Genomic DNA, 18,693 nt, shown 5'->3' with positions numbered 1-18,693 from the left:
TTGAGTTGGGTTTGGATTAGCAGGAGGCGAATGAGTTTCAATTTTACTAGATTACAGAACAAAGAAAGGGGAAAGGGACACCCTGCTCTGTTAAAGGGAAAAACAGACATAAACTTAGATTAAATACATATATAGTAGACTGTAAAACGTGTCATCGAAGTCCACAGTGTGATGTTCCGGATTACGACGTTTTAGAGGACATTGTGGATGAGAATTGCGAGTGTTTCTGATGGATTAAAACGGGGGAATAAACCTATTCCGGGATTGACAGCAGCAACAAGGCTATTTAATCGCTAATTAAGGTGAGATTTCGCTATCCCTTTTAATATTCATGACGAGTTACATTGCTTGCTTTCATTAAACGCGTAGTTTTGTATTACTGTACATTCAAAAATTACAGATTATAACCTCATTTCTGGACTGGGGAGGAGGAGATGAAAGGAAAGTGCTAACGCTAGCTAGCCTTAGAGCTAACGATAGTAAGCTAGCTAGTTAGCTAACCCAACGGTTATTATGATACATTTAGCTAATTACCAGCGTTGATTAGTTTGACATAACGTTACGGTGAGTAGCGAAGGAAGGGTTATAGTTGTTTAGGAGTTAAGTTAACCTCAGAGGTACGTCTCCATGTAACCTTGTGCTAGCCTGTGTTTATGATTAGGACACTGCTTGCTAAATTATACCTCATATATTGCTATCACTAATAAGGTTACCGAGCTACTCCAACAAAGCCAGCTAGCTAACGTAGCAAGTGTAAAGAAAAACAACACATGTGAAGTTCAGAAAAGCTATTTTAATATAGAAAGCTTTAACCAACAGCCTTGCTGAGTTAATTACAGCCGTGTTACACCCTATTAAACTGCAGTAAAACAATGGGTTACTCATTACGTTATCATTTATTACCAGTGGTGAGTAGTAACTAAGTACATTGACTGAAGTACTGTACTTTTACTGTACTCGAGTATTTGTTGTTACTTTGTACTTCTACCCCACTACAATTCAGAGGTAAAAAAGTGTACTTTTACTCCATTGCATTTAAAAGATCCATAGGTTTTATTGTCATAAGCACAGTAGCTACAGTGTAGTTATGGACATCCTTCAACAATGCAACATGGATATATATATATATGTATATATATATATAAGACATACACATAACAAATGGTGCAAAAAGAAACATATACGAAATAAAATAGTGCAAGAGAATGCTGCAAGTGAGAAGTAACCTATACACACGTGCTTATTTAATATCTATAGTTAGGCTACTGTGCAGATTTGGATTAATGTGGTGACATATAATCTTTAGTTACACCTGGAGGAAAATTCACAATTACCCAAATGAATTAGCTCCACCTTTAATTATTTGTATAAGATACTTGAATGCATCAATAATTATAAACAAAACATTTACTGCTTATCCTGAAATGGGACAATCTGCATAAAGCTTTCATTTAAGTATATTTTGATGCCAATACTTGTAACATAGTATTCCTGCACTCTGGTGGTTCTACTTTTCCTTAAATACAACATCTGAGTACTTTTCCCACCTCTGTTTATTACAGTTTCTACTAAAAGTTAGTAGTGTTTCCTAAACTAAAAGACACTGGATCTAAAACAGAGATGATTTTAGAGCAATCTCAAAAGTGTTTGGTGTCTAAATCTGAATCGAGACTTTATTTAAACTGTTAATTTCTTGTTGTTCATTCTCTCAGCTGTCTTATAAGAAGTTATACAAATGGTGACTAGCCTTAAACTTTGACAGCTGCATCTGTTAGGCGGATTTAATTCACAAGAGACATTTGTACACACGCTCATTTCCTGTGGAAGAACAGACCCTGACTTTATTTATTGCACCCAGGTCTCATATCCTGTGGTATCATGCGTTATCTCCTGGGTCCAGCTTGTCAAAGTAATGCCTCTCCCCTCTCATGTGATGTGAACTTAATAGTAGATATCGTGCCAGAATTGAGCAGCATGAGAAGCTCTCCTCACAAATACTAGCCCGGTATGTGCCTTAAAATATCTTGTATGAATGCAATGTCGTGCCAACTATATTCAAAATATGCAAGTGTAAAGTTACTCTGTGAGCAAAAATACACAAGATGTACAGTATGTCCTTTGACCAGATACATGTTCTCCATATATAATTATGTCCAAAGATCCCAAGTTAAATATTGCCTGTTAAATGACCAGGATCAGAATATAATTATGTGTGATAATCCCACCTAATTGTTGGATGATAAGACACAATTACTCTTATTATAGCCTTTCAATCATACAATAATAGTGTATAAAAGGATAACTCACTGTTTTGCATGATTTGTCCTATTAATTGATCATGTCATATACAATATTGGCATACGGTATGTTAATGTTGTCGTATCTAATCCTGTCTGGGAGGGTTAGACCGTTTTATTCCCTAATATGTAAATCTGCTTTGACTTCCAGTTCCAGCAGTTAAACATTTTAACATCAGTAATGATTTATGAAGATGGTAAACAGCCTCAGGCACACAGTGTAAACAGAGATCATGTTGTATGATTAATTAGACAGTAGCTGAAAAACCACACCCTGACTTCCTGGCAGTTGTAGATATGTAAAAACTACAGTCATACTTCTACTTCCTTCAAGACATAATTATGTAAAACATTGATGGCATTGTGTGGCATGTAAACAAACACACACGTATACCAACAGCATGATAAACAACCTACAGCCTACTTCATATTGCTTGTCATGGCTGAATCCAAATGATAAATGTACTAGAGATTAAATGTGAGCCTGTGAAGTTATCTTGTCAACAGACACATTTTCAGTTTGCACTCAGTGCTACTCACCAGCTGTCAAAGCTGTTGAAACATTAGCAATGATGTCTCTTTGCACCTTACAGCCTTGGCAGCAATGTGTATTGTTTCACCTGCATGCAAACAAAGCAGATATCACTCATTAAATGAGAAAAAGTCCTTTTTAAAGCTTAACGCCGCTACCTACCAACTTTAACTTAAGTAAAGGGCTAGTTAACCAGACTAAATGTTATGGCGCTTTTCCACTGCAGGGCCTCAATCGGCTTAGTACGGTATGGCTAGGCCTCGTTAGGCCTCGTTAGGCCAGGCTCACTTTATGCTGCGTTTCCATTACAGTTTAGAAACAGGGGTAGTAACTATAGTAACGCAATGTAGGCGGAGCCTTGACGTCATCTTCAATGAGAACTACAAAACCAACATCAGCCGTTAGCTCTTAGCACTCAGAGCTCACAGCTCTTCATAACTGTTCAGAAACTAGACAAAAGTTAAACAAGTACAAACCACAGACTGCCTGTGTCATGGCGAATACAGTCTAGGGCTGTGCGATTATGGCAAAAATCATAATCACGATTATTTGGTCAATAATTGATATCACGATTATTTTGACGATTATTCATTGACCATTTATTGAACTTTAAAACAAATAATATTTTACCAATAAACAAGATCAACAAATATGTTGGAGCGCACTTCCAAAACCATACTAAACATATATTAATATGATAAATAAAAATAAATTAGACCAAAATAAATGAAATCAAATGTGATGCAGTGCAGTCACAACCTACTGAACACTCCTTAACATATAGCCAACATTTTGGTAAAACATATTCATTATTCCACTCAGTTAAACGTTGAAGGCTGGCCCACCGTCATGGTCCAGAAGTAACAGGAAATAAATGTTGAACTACAATTTAATACCAAATACAAATGTTTAGGCCACCATGGCAAAGGCTGGTAGGGCTGCTCATGTCATCTCTTAAAGATTTTTTGCAAGAAACACCAGCCTGTTGACATGGTCTGGTTTCAGAGATGAGCGCAGGCAGGTGACGATATTGCCACCTGTACTGAAGACCCTCAGCCACGTCCCGACACATGGGGTGACGCCGGCCAATCACAAAGCTTTGATGCGTTCAAGTGCATTATTCTGACACAGGAAGATTATGTTACAGGACATTAACGATAAAACAGAATATTGTTGTTCTATTTTTAGACACATCTCGCGATCGACTGGTTGGGCACCCCTGGGCTAGACCATAGGTCTGTTGTGGTAGCAAAGTAGTCAGCTGAAGCCACATCTCTCTCAACTTCCCTACGGCATTTGTCATATAGCGCAGGCAGCGCAGACCTGCTGAAATAATACCGAGACGGCATCGCGTAACGCTTGTCCAACGTGTTGACAAGTTGCTTAAAGCCCTGGTTGCTAACAGTGCTAACTGGGCACATATCTTTAGCGATGTGGAATGTAATGACAAAGTAGGCTACTTGCAAATAGTGGAAATAGTTGTACCCTTCTTTTTAACGAGTTGCTGCTCTTGTTCTGACATCTTCGCTCGCGCTGAACACTCACAACACATGTCACTCCCACGTGGCCGAGTGGGCTTTTAGGGAGGGAAAGAACCTCGATTTTGGAGAGCCAGAAAAACTGTGGAAAAATACCCGCTAGCCGGAACTACCCCAAGTGGAAACGCAACCAAAAACGGGCCGGGCACGGCACGCTTAAACCGCGCTCCGTGCTGTAGTGGAAATGCGCCATTAGTGTGCAGAGAATTTGAATCTCAATAAACATCTTGAAAAGCTCTAACGTCCTGTAAAGCCATGTACTGTATGGGCTATGGTGACCTTGTCTTTTACCACGATATCATGTTTTCGAGGGTATGCACTAACATGTATATTACAAACACATCGTGTCTGAAGTTAAAGCGAGACACAAATGTTTGGCCATCAAAAACACAGATTTGACCATGTGACAAATGCCCCATTTACTATGAAAGCAGACTTCATGTGTAGTAATTTGACAAAAGAAGCATAGGAAGAGGTTAACTTCTTAATCATAGTAGAGAACTTATATGTAAAGTGTATCTTATTCCCAAAAACGATAGCATAGAACAACAACCTTGGTTAGTTGCTGGTGTAAATATAGACTTTTGGACTGGTTATGTCATTTTCCCCCTGTTTCAGAACTCCAAAGACCCAGAAATCTGACATAGAGCTGTGATAGCGTTTCCTAAGTGAACATAAACCTTCATTTGGTCACCTTCACTGACTCCGGTAGATATTGACATTTTTGGAGCCAAAGTAGCCCTCTGTCAGTAAACAGCTTTATCGCATTACAGACCCCTTTTTAGGTCCTCTGGTTTAATCCAGTTCCTGAGATAATTTAAATTCACTTAGAGGTTAGCTCCAAATGGCACTCCGGCAGAGTGCCCAGGATCTTAAGATGCAGGAAAAACCCTGCAAGATGCACACATCGTAAAAAGACATCAGTAGGAATGTTGAAAAGACGAAGTAGCTTCTAGTTCATCTGTCTTTCTAATCGTCTTTTTAGCAAACAAGTTTCACGTCAGTGGGTAGTAGACAACAGACAATCCATTAGACTATTAGTTGGCATGTCACTATCAACAACTGCAGGATTTGCTTAGACGACAATTCGTTTTTCGTTAGTGTTGTGTTTCGAGTAGTTTTTGCATACTGAATAGTTTAATATTCACAGAGAGCCACAGCAGGACCGTGACATTGTGCCTCCTCGACATGGCATTATTCTGAGCTGATGCTTATCCCCACCTTCCTCCTCCTCCGCCTCGCTACTTCCTTTGCCTTTTAAATATGTGAGGGAAAGAGGCCATCTATTTTGAGGCCGCAATCATTTAGGAGGGAGGGGGCTAATGTTTGCTGTTGCCCCAGGGGAGGCACATTTAGATGGCCAATAGACTTGGCATGTTGAGACTGGTGCAGCTGAACCCACCACACCCACCCTCCCCTCTGTCTATCTCTCTGCCTCTCTGTCCTCTCTCTATTGAGTCAGTGGTGTGGGGCTGCCAGAGGCGAGTATAATGGTTCCCAGTGTCTGGAGAGATTAAAGGCCAGAGCCGCATTGTTCAAATGCCCCGAGATTAGTTTCCAAGGAGACGGGTTTCAGTTGCCATGAGAACATAGTGCCTGGCTTTAGCCGAGCAGTATTTTATATCTGTTTGCTTCTTAATATACATAGAGTGTCTTGTTATTTGTAGTTATATGTCATTATGTTCTTTGACAGGCAGTTTAAATGTATGATGTCGCTAAACCTTGCCTTAAGTGGTGGAAATTTAAGGGCTTATCTAGATAATCTAAAGTCAATATCTCTTTTTCTGGCGCCATCTGTCAGCGAGGGAAAAACAGGATGTAGGGGCTCATATGACATCATTTGAGTGCTCTAAGAAGCCCCAAATGACACACATAAGAGCATGAAACCATAGGTTGCTGAATACATATGGATTAGCAATGCTAGAAGTGTGGCTGTAGGGATGTTGGCCAGTCCATTGCTTTGGTCGAGAATACCTGAACAACTATTGACTTTCCGTTGCACCAGCAGCTCAAAAGTCTTTACTTATCTCGTAAAATATCTTAACTACTACTGGAGGCATTGACATCAAGTTTTATAGTAAAGAAGGATGAATCCCAAATATTTGGTTGAACTCCTGATTTACCCTCTGGCGCCATCATGACATTCACATTTGTTGTTTTTAACGACCTGTCACGACGGCTATTGGATGGATTCTCAAATGATGTTCAGTAATTGCATTATCCCCCCAAATAGAACTTTGGTTATCTCTTCATACTTTTTGGAGCGCCATCATCACGCCATAAGTGTCCAAAACTATAGTTTAGACCAGTGCTTCTCAAAGTGTGGTCTGCGGACCACTGGTGGTCCGTGAGTATATTGGTAGAATTTCCCATTTGAAATAAATTAATCGATTGAAGTTTTCCGCACTCTCGCGGGAATATCTCTGCAATGGAGCGAGCTTAAGTTTCACTTTCAATTGCATGATATAGCCCAGCACAACACCTCCATCACACCTGTTGCCACTTGTTTGTACCATGTTCAGGCGATTTGTAATCTGTTCTAGAAAAACGATGTGTTTTTGGATATTTGTGGAGTTAGGTGGTCCGCGAGTGTTTTTGTATTGGTTAAGTGGTCCTTGGTATGAAAAAGTTTGAGAAACACTGGTTTAGACCTAAAAAACCAATATATAAACCTATAACTAAAGGTCATGCATTACTAGTAACACTGATGGTTTAAAATGGTATACACTTCCTATGCTGGCTTGTGTATTTATTACACAGCTAACAAACATATTTACCATTGGTCGATTGCAAATTTGAGTTGCAAATATTCACTCTGTTGCTAGATTTCATAGATTTGAATCCCGAGGCAGAAAACCTCACCGATTGGTCTCTTACTAAATTACTTTTCTGTCCATATAACTGTAAAAATATCAGTTTTTTTAGTTCTTACTAGTTGATACCCTTATGCAAACATTACATGCAAAACATCACCACGTTAACAATGTCATTAGGAGCTCCTAAGTAATGCAGAACAGAGCTGTTAGCTTGGCTGTAGAATCTGCCTGTTAGTAGATTAAAAAATGATCCCTGAGATAATAAAAGCTTGATCCCTTACTTCCTTTATTTATCTCCTAGTCTTGGATCGATGCCTTGAATACACGCTAATATTTGCTTAAAGTCAAACACAATGGAGTCAGCAGAAAGTACTTTAAATGCAGGTCACATCTGCGTGTGTTTATGGATGCACACTCACGTCCGTTTTTTTTTTCCTTCCATGTCACATTGTGGCTGCCTGTCTAAACTGTGTTAATGTCCTCTCTGCAGAGGCATGGCTCAGATGAGGAAGCTGGCCTGTGATGGCATCAGAACCAACTCTCGGGGGGGCGTCGCCACGGCCCCGCTGGTGTCCGCCCGACAGGAGATCCTCACCAGCCTGGTGTCCGCCCTCGACTCAGTGGTACGTCCGACGAGACGCCTCACACAATGGTTTACAAAACATACATACATAACACAGCCTGCTAAATGTTTCTCTTATCAAAATATCAAAGTATCACAGCAAACTACACCAGAGACAGGAAGGGGACATCACAGAGGGAGAGCATCATCCATGGACACAATGTCTTTTCTATTTGCAAATGAGTGAAAATCCACCCTGAAACATGATGCTGAATGCTTCTTGTTTTGGTTTTTTAATACTCTTTTTAGTCATTTTTGTAAACATTCAGACATAACATACATACAACACCCACCCGCATACGTACTCAAATGTGTGAAGAATAGTTACTGCACATATAACATACATCTCTCCATGGGTGACAATAATCTCCCCTTCATCGTGTAGCAAGATATCTGTATATCTCAGCTTACATACCAATTACTTAAAGAAAAGCACAGAGAGAAAATTCATATGAATAATACATTATAATCTTAATGGCCTGAAGTGTGGCGAGAATGCTTCCTGTTTATATGAAGATGCATTGTTAATGTGCACAACATCGCTCAGTCACTCAAACAGGGATATTCACAGTTATCTCAATAATGGCAATTCACCTTGATATCGCTATCATTTTTATATATTCAATTATAGTTATTTTAGTAATATTCTACATTGTTCCATTAAGACATCCTCTAGCTGGCTTAAAGAAGGAGTCACTCAAAGACAAATGGGATTAGATGTTGTGTTAGTTTGGTAGTTTGAGTATTTACTTCTGAGTACTGTTTGCTATCTGTAACAAATACCAGTATTGCTTCTTCATTTTTACAATGCCATGTTGAGGGCTCAGTTATCTCTAACTGACAGGAACTATACTTCCTTTGTTATTCGTGGTTATCAGATTGAACTTTTGAACAGAGTTTCCCTTTAAATTGTATTGTGAATGTTGAAATGGTCCCGTATGAGAACACTTTTTTTAAAGAAGCAGCCGGATTGAATTACTGAGTCCTATTTCCTCCTTTAGTGGGGTAGAATATTGGTTTCACAGATAGAGCATAATGTTTTATTGACAGCTAGGTTAAACAAAATGCATCTTTAGAAACGTATGAGGTGTTACATAGAGAAAAATAAACTTGTGATTGATATGAATATCTGCAAATACTCAAGGTGTCATTATCGGACTGGAAAAGTGGTGTCAAGCCATCCCTAAAATACCTTGTTCCATCCCAAGAGAAAACACAATGCAGCTCGTCAGTTTTCTTAATAGACTCTTGAGTGGAGCGCATGTCTTCCTCAGAGTTTATGGTAATGCCTTGAGAGTAACTGATGCCTCCTTGTTTTGCAGTGCATGGCGATGTCTAAACTCAACGCTGAGGTGGCGTGTGTCACCGTACACGAAGACAGCGTGATTGCAGTCGGCACGGAAAAGGGCCGAGTGTTCCTCAACTCCAGGAGGGAGATCCAAACAGACTTCTACAAGTTCTGCCGTGAGTTTAATGGTGAATGTTGAATGGAGCATTGATTAATGTCATTGTACAGTACCTACAGCTGTTAGCCAGTTTCATACAAAGGCACTGATTGTCCCTGTAGGATTTGGAAGTTATGTCGCGGCAGAATGCTTCAATAACTTTAGCAGCTTGCAGATGTCAGATTATTTATTTAGTAGTTGCAGTTTCACACATTTTATCACATAAAAAGATATATCAACAAAACATATTGTCACATTGGATGAGATGCTTTTATGTAACAACTGCTCACAGTCATATGAAATGCTCATTAAGATTAAAATCAACTTTTTTACGTTACTTTTTAAACAGTACATTTGTCAGAGGCTTGTTTAGGAGGAGATTAAGGTGCTGTTTACACGGGAACGAAACGGTTGTATCCGCTACTTTTCTCTTTCGTATAGCCCGTTCGTTCACACGGGGCCGTAACGGAACCGCGGAAACGGACCCCTAAAACGATAACGGGTCCCAAGGTGGATAGATCTGCGGACGGAACACTCTGGGGGCCAAACGGCTCCGTGTGTACGTCCTATATGATCATTTCCTGATAACGATGAAGCCATAGCCCCGCCTCTGCTGCTCACTGCTGTAGCATGGTCACTAGCTACCGCTACTAACCATGCTACAGATGTTAGTGCAAAATCTACAGCTCCTCTACCACAACCATCAGCAACAAGTGGACATGGAGAACTACATGAACTACATGTTGCTAAATCCACCGCCGGGCATAAACAGAAGGGCAACCAGGCAACCATGCTCGGGGTCTTCTTCGCTGCTTTTGGTGTATTTTGTGGCGGAAGTACAGCGCCACTTACAGACCCGGCATATGTACTACAGCGTCTCCAGCGGGTCGAGCGGTCTCGTGTGAAGGGACACGTTTATTGAGCCGTATCCGTGTGAACGGAAGACTTTTTTGATATCGAATTCGGTTCGTTTGCGTTTCTTTTGCGTTTGCGTTCCCGTGTAAATGGGGTCTAAGTGCATTGTTGTAATTAGGAGGTTTAAAATCAAGTGGCCTCTCATTCTCGCAAACACTCAGATATTCCAGAATACCTCTTACACAAATTGTAAGCCTTAATTTCCTTCAAACAAACGAGTATGCACGTTTGTAAGCTGAGCTGTGTTTAAGAAAACAGCCTAAGCCCCACCTATTGACCTTGAGCGCTAAAGTATAAAATCCCCTCATGTTCTCAGACTCCAGAGCGTTTCCCTGCTATTAACACTCATTTGAGGGCAGGTTGATTTCATGAGGCTGGTTATTAAAGAGGAATGAGTTTTAATGTCAGTTACAGGGAACAATGGCTCCACTTCATCTTGTTCAGTAAAGAACTGATATTTAGCGTCGAATGGTCTGCCGCCATGACTGCAGATAAAGATGAGGCTACACTAATATTATTAATTGATTCCCGAAGTGGTTTTTCAGATTGTTTGACTCAAAGATTTACAATAACTCCACACTATTCTAAATCCAAACATCAACATTTATAGAAAAATAAAAGATTAAGTAATCTCCAAGATTACCAAGATGTTTTTATCTGATCAAAGATTCTGCTTCAATTTATGTTCGTTGGCTTTTAGACTTTCAAAACAACATTTTCACTGCTGTCTAAAAACGTTTTTCTCCTGCTTGTTTTACACAAAGGCATGTCATCATACAGGACCATGATTCAAATATATATGTTTTGAATTAAAGGTGACGCGGTAAGGAAATATAAAAGTACAGACATTAGAAACCTAATTGAAAAAGTCAATAGAGTGTAGAAATATAAGTATCCATATTTAATCTATTTAAGTTGTGTGCGTTATTGGCCCTTAACTAAAACACATGCTGAGTATTTGAACAGAATGGCTTCACCAATTGTTGAAGATACTTAAAGAGACCCTATTATGCTTTTTTTGGATAACATGGAACTTTTAAAGTCAAAGCAATGACTCAGTTAGGGGCAAAAGTTAAGTTGCATTAACTATTTGTTAAACTAATACGGCAGGTCATCTGAACTAACAATCATATTGGATATTCTTGTTCACTTATTATATGGCTTTTGTCCTTTGTCTTCAGGGGGGCCCTGTCTGCAGAATGTGTCCTCAGCTAACGCCCATACCAAAGAGCAGGAAGTAGATCTGAGCAAACTGAGTAAGGACGGAGATCAGGGGAAACCCAGAGCTCCGTCAGAAGCTCAGTCCAACATCTTCGTTCTGAGGAAGATGGTGGAGGAAGCCTTCACCGTTCTCTACAGTAAGTGTGACTCAGCAGGCCTTAATGTGCCATACAACTCTTAAAGGGCCCATGTCATGCTTTTCCGGTTATTACCTGTCCCCTTGTTATTTAGCTTTTTCTACATGTGAACAGTCTGCAGAGTCACAAACCCTCAAAGTAGACCCTGTAGCGAGTAAAACTCTAACACAGAAAATACCTGTCTGTGCTGCCCCAGAACGCCTCGTTGGGGATTTCTAATTTTCCATTTTTTACATCTTGGGTATAGTGACGTATTTCGGGTATAGTGACGTACCGTAACGTATAGTGACGTAACGTATAGTGACGTAACGTAACGACTTCCTCACACACACACACACACTTGGCGGGACGTTGCAAGGCTCGCTGCTGCGAGGAGCGGGACACTGTGAGCTGGCTCACTGGTGTGGGGTCGGCAAGACAGCGAGACACAGCGGAACTCAGCCTGAGCACACACACAAACTCCGTTGCGAGGCTCCCAGCCAGGCTGCGGGTGTGTGTGTATTTCGGGCTGGGTTTCGCTGTGTCTCGCTGTCTTGCAGACGGCCACTGGGCTCACAGGGAGGGGGGCGGCAGGAGCTCCAACGAGCCGTATAGGACAGAGAGTGAATACACATACTATACAGAGATGCTGTATGAGAAACCAATGTGAGTTTGGAACATTGAACAATTAAAATCTATTCTAGTCGACCTCAACAATGGAAATATGATCAGTAGAAATGGCCATGACACGGGACCTTTAACTTAATGCATGACTTACATCTTTCTCGACAAGCGAACATTTAATATTTATCTTACCCAATCATAATAGGATTTGATGTTCTAGTCTGCACCATGTAATGTTGTACAAGATATAACACAAAGTACCAAAGTTGCAAATGTCCTGAATGTTTTAACTAGCAAAAACTAGCATAGGGTGTTAACGAGTTTTAAAGGGTTCACTTCGCTTCAGGCTTACCCACTGAAATATCATACAAATAGGAAATATGTTAATTTTAGTAATATAATCAGAACTCACATGAGACTCAGTAGTGATGGAAGAATATGGCGAACATGTGATGATGCTGAATGCCATGCATGATTTAAAATGCACTTTAACGGCCATCACTTTAAACCAAAACAGGCCTTGCTTTATATGTGTTTCCCAAATAAATTCACTATAAAAAGGTACACATTTTAAATTGAAATGAACTATTACATGTTCATGAGTATGATGCCAATACCACTTTACCAAACTTACACTTTTTAACACTTAACAAGGTACAATACAAATGATGACGGTTATTGTAGTTACGTGTGAAATGTGTTCAAACCTCAAAAAGATACACCTTAAACATCAATTACTTTAATATATGGGGTGCTAATTACATACTTATATGAAAGAATGCCAAATTTTTCACTTGGATGATTCATATATTTATAGAAACAGCTGCCATGTGAACCAAAACATACTTACTGTCACTACAAAGCCTAAAAACATTGTGCAAAATGCCCACAATCCCCCCTTGCTTAACATCCTCCTGGTGCTCTCCGCAGGTGAAGCTGTGGGGAAGAGCAGCCTGGTCCCTGTGCCTTATGAGCGGATCCTGAAGGACCCCGGCTGTGTGGTGGCCCACGGTCTGCCTGAGGGGGCCTCGCTGAAGAAGCCCTCTGAGTACGACACCAAGACCCTGATGAAGATCCTGGAGCAGAGCCACCGCATCCAGTTCACAGTGAAGAAGTGAGGGGGGGGGGGATGTGTGTTGTTCTGTCTGTTTGGGAAAACAGGCTTCAGTGCTTCTATCAGATTATGAAAGCAGCTGTTTCACATTACATCGCTCCAGAACGGGAACATAGGAAGTTTGGCAGAGTTGTGTGAATGTGAAAGAACATTCCTGGCTTCTCAATAGCTGGTTATTGGTAGCAAACAGGCTGTTTTTTAATACATGTTCAAAGCATGGAAATAGTTTGGATGTGAGGCAGCTTGGGAAGAAGTCTTTAAAGATTCAAAGGCAATGTTGGCGATGAAAATCTTAAGTTCCTGGCTCTCAAACAGTGTAGATATAGACATGATACTTGAAAGTCACGTCCAATATACGTCCGATATACTTATATCATGTACATGTAAAATAGAATATGGAATAATTTGACTCTGCTATCATTTTCAACGTATGGAATAAATGAACGTTAGCTTAGTTTATCACAAAGACTGAAAACGGGAAAACAGCTAGCCTCGCTCTGACTAACTAAAAAATATCTAATTACCCATGCTCCTCTCTAAAGCGTATCCTGCCTCCCTGTACCCATCAGGTGGTTACAATCTCCACATCTGAGCTCAGCGAGAGCCAAAGATGGGTTGAAATAGTCCTTTGTGTTAATGTAACTCACAATACAAAGACAATCATGTTCAGAATTGGCTTTAACTATTTAACTATTGTCTTCGTTCCCCCCCCCCCTTACTTTGATGTTCGCGGTCAAATTTGACCGGTCCTGTTTTAACTGCTATTACATTAACACAAAAACCATCAATCATCACCAAATTTAATTTAACAGCCTTTCAAACTGTACATATTGTATCAGACTACTGGTATACATGAAACACTGCAGTAAATATACAAAGAACAGACACTGAACATGTATTGCGTGTGCCAGGTGTGATCCATGTGGGGGGATGGGCACATAAGGGGACACACACATCTAGAGTGTGTGTGTGTGTGTGTGTGTGTGTGTGTGTGTGTGTGTGTGTGTGGTCTAGCATTACTATACTTGTGGGGACCTACATCTGTTTACATAGTCACGTGTGGGGACTGGCTTCCCTTATGGGGACAAAATGGAGGTCCCCATGAGGGGAATCATTAATTTTAGGGTGAAGACTTGGTTAGGGTTAGGCATGTGTTGGTTATGGTTAAGGTTAGGATAAGTCTCCAGGAAATGCATGTAAGTCAATGTAATGTCCCCTGAAGTGATGTATACATGGTATGCGTGTGTGTGTGTGTGTGTGTGTGTGTGTGTGTGTGTGTGTGCGTGTGTGTGTGTGTGAGACAGAGTATAATTCAGCTTTGAAAAACTCTTTAGTAAGATTTACGTTGATGCGGGGGTGACAATGCAGAGTTATCTTGCAACAAAATCGGATGATGTTTCAATTAAACAAACTGTTTTTCAAATGTTACAATCAATCTAAATGTTATCCAAATTGAAGCATGGACTTGTGCAATATCCAAATTGCAATAAGCACAGAATTTGGTAAAGGCAAAATACGGGAAAATATCGGACTGAAGTATTTCTGCAGAGATATTCTGGAAATAAACCGTATTCTACAGACCAACAAAAACATCCTTGTTTGGTACTTTTTAACATATCTTTCAATAAAAAGGCGAATTTTGGTTTATAAATGATCAATCCCTCAGTCATGGTGCAGCTCCAGTGCAGATGTGTCTGTGGACTGTGGCTGGTGGCATTTGTCGTAGGGCTTCATGTTAAGTCAACATTTATTTGGGAGGTCAGCGTATAAACACAGCATAATAAACAGGGGACAGCAGGGAATGTCATGCAGGGACAGAGGAGTGTTTAGACTTAGAGCCTGTTGACAGCCACGATGCTCTGATGATGTTATTGTGAGGACAGGAGAGGGGTGGGATGAAATAAATCAGGCAGGGCACGATATGCAAACATCCTGCATCTAAATGACTATCGTTTTATATATTTGTTCATTTAGTTTTGCTTCTCTGTAGTTGGAAAACTGTGTGTCTGCTCCATTAACTACCACTACAACTAAACTAACTACATGTCTTTGCCCAGAACAGATTGGGGGGTTTTCCTGTGTCTAAAACTGCGTAACACAATTGAAATATGATTTGTGTTTGGTATGTTGTTCTCAGTAAAGCACATGATGAGAGATAGAGAAAACTAGGGCAGGGTGCCATTCACGTTAGAAGCAATACTGGTATTTGTTACAGATAGCAAACAGTACTCAGACAGATCAAAACAGTAGAGGAAAAGGTAAATACTCAAACTACCAAACTAACACAACATCTAATCCCATTTGTCTTTGAGTGACTTTAAGCCAGCTAGAGGATGTCTTAATGGAACAAATACATTTGCTCTCCTCTGAAAGAGTTGTTGCAGCTGTAAATGTCGATATAAGCGAGGAGACACTTGGCAAACACAAAGCTTGATGTCAGGCCGTGATGAATGTCCCCCTCTAAATTACTTTCCTCTTGATTTTGTGTCTGTGTGCAGGCCAGCAGAAGATTTGTCTCGAGAAGCCAAGTCCAGCACTGACGTTAATCACAACTGCACGGCCCCTCTGACCCCAGGGAGCCACGGCTCGGGGAAGACGTCTTCACAGGGGGTCTCCTCCCCGAGCTCCACCTCCTCCAGCAACTCTGTGCTGTCCAACTTCCTGTACGGCATGCCCATGTCCTCCAAACCTCACCCCGATGGGAAGCTGGACTTCAAACCCATGTCCCTCCTCAACCTGGGGACAGACCGGCTGAACAACTGGACCGCAGGGACGGACAAGATGGCGTCGGTCAAAGACTGTCCAAACAACGGTGAGATGTGTGGAGAGTGGGTGTTATGTTACATTATCCAATCCAACTTTATTTATATAGCACATTTAAAAACAACAGAGTTCATCAAACTCTGTCTTTCTCACACACACACAGAAATCTCTGCGGCAGCACAAATCCTTTATTCAGATGAATATTTACACATATTTTGCAGTTTTTAACAAATATTGAGCCTCCTCCTGAGTTGCTCTCGATGGCCAACGGTGTGTGAATGTGTGTGAGTGTGTGTTCCTAGAGCAAGGTGCACTGCTCTGTATGAATGAGTGAATTACTTGTAGTACGTAAAGAGCTTTGAGGGGTCGTAAAGACTGGATAAAGCGCTATCTAAGTACATTCCATTTACCATTTGAATACAAATAAATGACAGTGCATTAAAGGTCACCTATCATGCTATCTTTAGGCAATAGCATAGGTCTCAGATATATAAAGATATATAAAAAACATGTCTATGAAGTGTTTTGCTCAAAATACCAAACAGATCACCCATTCTAGCCATGCCTCATATCCCTCCATTTCACTTCCTGTTTCTAAAGTGCTGATTTGGGGAATAAAGCTTAATTAGTAATTGATACAAAATAAAGAAGGAGGGGTCTGAGCTCATGCGGGACCCGGCAGCTACTGTCTAAACTAAATGCTGCCGTGATGAAACGCCATATCATGGAGTATCAAGGATTATCTCTGAAACAGTTTGGAGCTCAAAGGCTTTCTCTCTTTCCGGTTATACCACAAGGTGAGTTCCTTTTTACTTCCTGCTTCTTCACACACATGCTCTCCAGTACAGGTTAGCTCTGAGTGTTAGCGATGCTAATGTAAACACCGACCATATTACGTCCAAAACAGTCGGGCATTGTTTCTGATAGCAACGTTTCTGATTGGGCCGTGGGTCCACATTTCAGATATTACGTCATATCGGACGCAAATCTGGATCAGCTCCGTTGTTCCCCGTTTTTAGAGATTTGGGTACGGAGGAAAGAGAGAGGGTTTTATTTTCTGACGCTGCGTGAGTTCCCTGACACACCGGGGACACATCTTTATGTATAAAATATATCAAAAAGTGCATTTTGCATGATAGGTCCCCTTTAAAATAAGATAAGATAAGACAAGACTTTACTCATCCCGAAGGAAATTGTTGTGCCAGAGTTACACAAATACAATAAACACAGCAGCATAATAGTAAAACTGTACACTAAAAGTGCAGTAAAAAGAGCAATTAAATATCTCTATGAAACATAGACGGTCACATAATTAATGTAAATATTAACAGTATTTAGTAGTATAAAAAAAACTGTGGTGGCAGATAAGTAATTGCACGTTATCATAGCACATTATTAATAATAATAATATTGTTATATAGCAGCGAGTGTTTTGTAATGATGGTAATGATAATTATATTGCACATATTGGAAGTTTTCAGTTCCCTTTGCTGAAGGGTGAAGAGTTATAGAGTTTGATGGCCACTGAGAGGAAAGACCTCCTGTGGCGCTCCGTGGTGGTCTTCGGTGGTCTCAGACTGAGACGGTAACGCAAACGAACCGAATTCGATATCAAAAAAGTCTTCCGTTCACACGCAATAGGCACCAGAAACGTGTCCGTTCACAAGAGACCGCTCGTACATACATATAGTACATATGCCGGGCCTGTAAGTGGTGCTGTACTTCTGCCACAAAATACACCAAAAGCAGCGAAGAAAACTTTCCGCGCATGGTTGCCATGGTAGCCCTTCTGTTTATTCTCCGCGGTGGACGCTCTGGCTCTTTTTCTCCCTCCCTGAGACAAGCGTGTGCTCCTGCTGTAAATCTCTCCGGTAGTCCACCAGCAAATGAAAAACACCCACCTCTCCGCCTCTTCCAAGGGACGAGGGAACCGTGCGGCAGAGTTTCAGTTAGATTTTTTTTCGCCGGTCAATATGTCCGTTTAAATCTTCCGAACAAAATTAGAAAAGTGCCGGTCAGAGGTCTTCTTTGTTATTTATTGAGCTTTAAAACAAATTGATAACGACTATATACTAATATAAGAATAATAAATTGAGCCTCTCTTTTCCTCCCCCTCTTCTGAGAGCCCAGCAGCTGATCTCTGAGCAGCAGAGGTGGGAGAGGCGGGGCTATTGCGTCATCGTTATCAGAAAATGATCGTATAGGGCGTAGACACGGAGCCGTTAGGCCCCCCAGAGCGTTGCGTCCCCAGATCTTCCCACCTTGGGACCCGTTATTGTTATCGTTATCTGCGTTTCCATGTCGGCCTCGTGTGGCCGAACCGTCTATATGATAGAGAACTGTAGCGGATACGACCGTTACCGTTCTCGTGTGGCTGCAGCCTCAGTCTACAGCTGAAAGTGCTCCGGTAGGAAACCAGTGTGGCATTGAACTGATTAAAGTTTGGATATTTTGCATTTTCAGACGAGACAACGAGGCTACCTGGGGAGCAGGGGCAGAGCCCTCCTGGCATCCACATCTCCAAGAGGCTGCTCTTCTCCATTGTGCATGAAAAGTCAGGTGAGATTCCACATGTGACCAATAAGATCTACTTTGCTTCATTCAAAACGCACATCACAGACTTATATCTATTAGTCATTAGAGACAGACTGAGAACATTTAATGCCATCAAATCTTAGCCATCAATTGTA

The 18,693-nt window shown here is 40.9% G+C and overlaps 1 protein-coding gene across 1 annotated transcript in view; it reads left to right on the top strand.

The window, feature by feature from the left end:
- Nucleotides 1-18,693, top strand: part of gtf2ird1 (GTF2I repeat domain containing 1) — a 56,279-nt gene continuing 37,586 nt past the window's right edge. The window contains 7 exon segments of the mRNA XM_034198736.1: nt 1-302; nt 7,674-7,806; nt 9,128-9,269; nt 11,347-11,523; nt 13,057-13,240; nt 15,739-16,052; nt 18,467-18,562. Coding sequence (XP_034054627.1) covers nt 7,678-7,806; nt 9,128-9,269; nt 11,347-11,523; nt 13,057-13,240; nt 15,739-16,052; nt 18,467-18,562 — 1,042 coding nt within the window. The 5' untranslated portion in view covers nt 1-302; nt 7,674-7,677.

The sequence above is a fragment of the Gymnodraco acuticeps genome, unplaced genomic scaffold (assembly GCF_902827175.1).
Source record: "Gymnodraco acuticeps unplaced genomic scaffold, fGymAcu1.1, whole genome shotgun sequence".
Classification (NCBI taxonomy): Eukaryota; Metazoa; Chordata; class Actinopteri; order Perciformes; family Bathydraconidae; genus Gymnodraco; species Gymnodraco acuticeps.
Note: the sequence above shows the minus strand (reverse complement) of the source record. Positions and strands in the feature narration are given on the sequence as shown.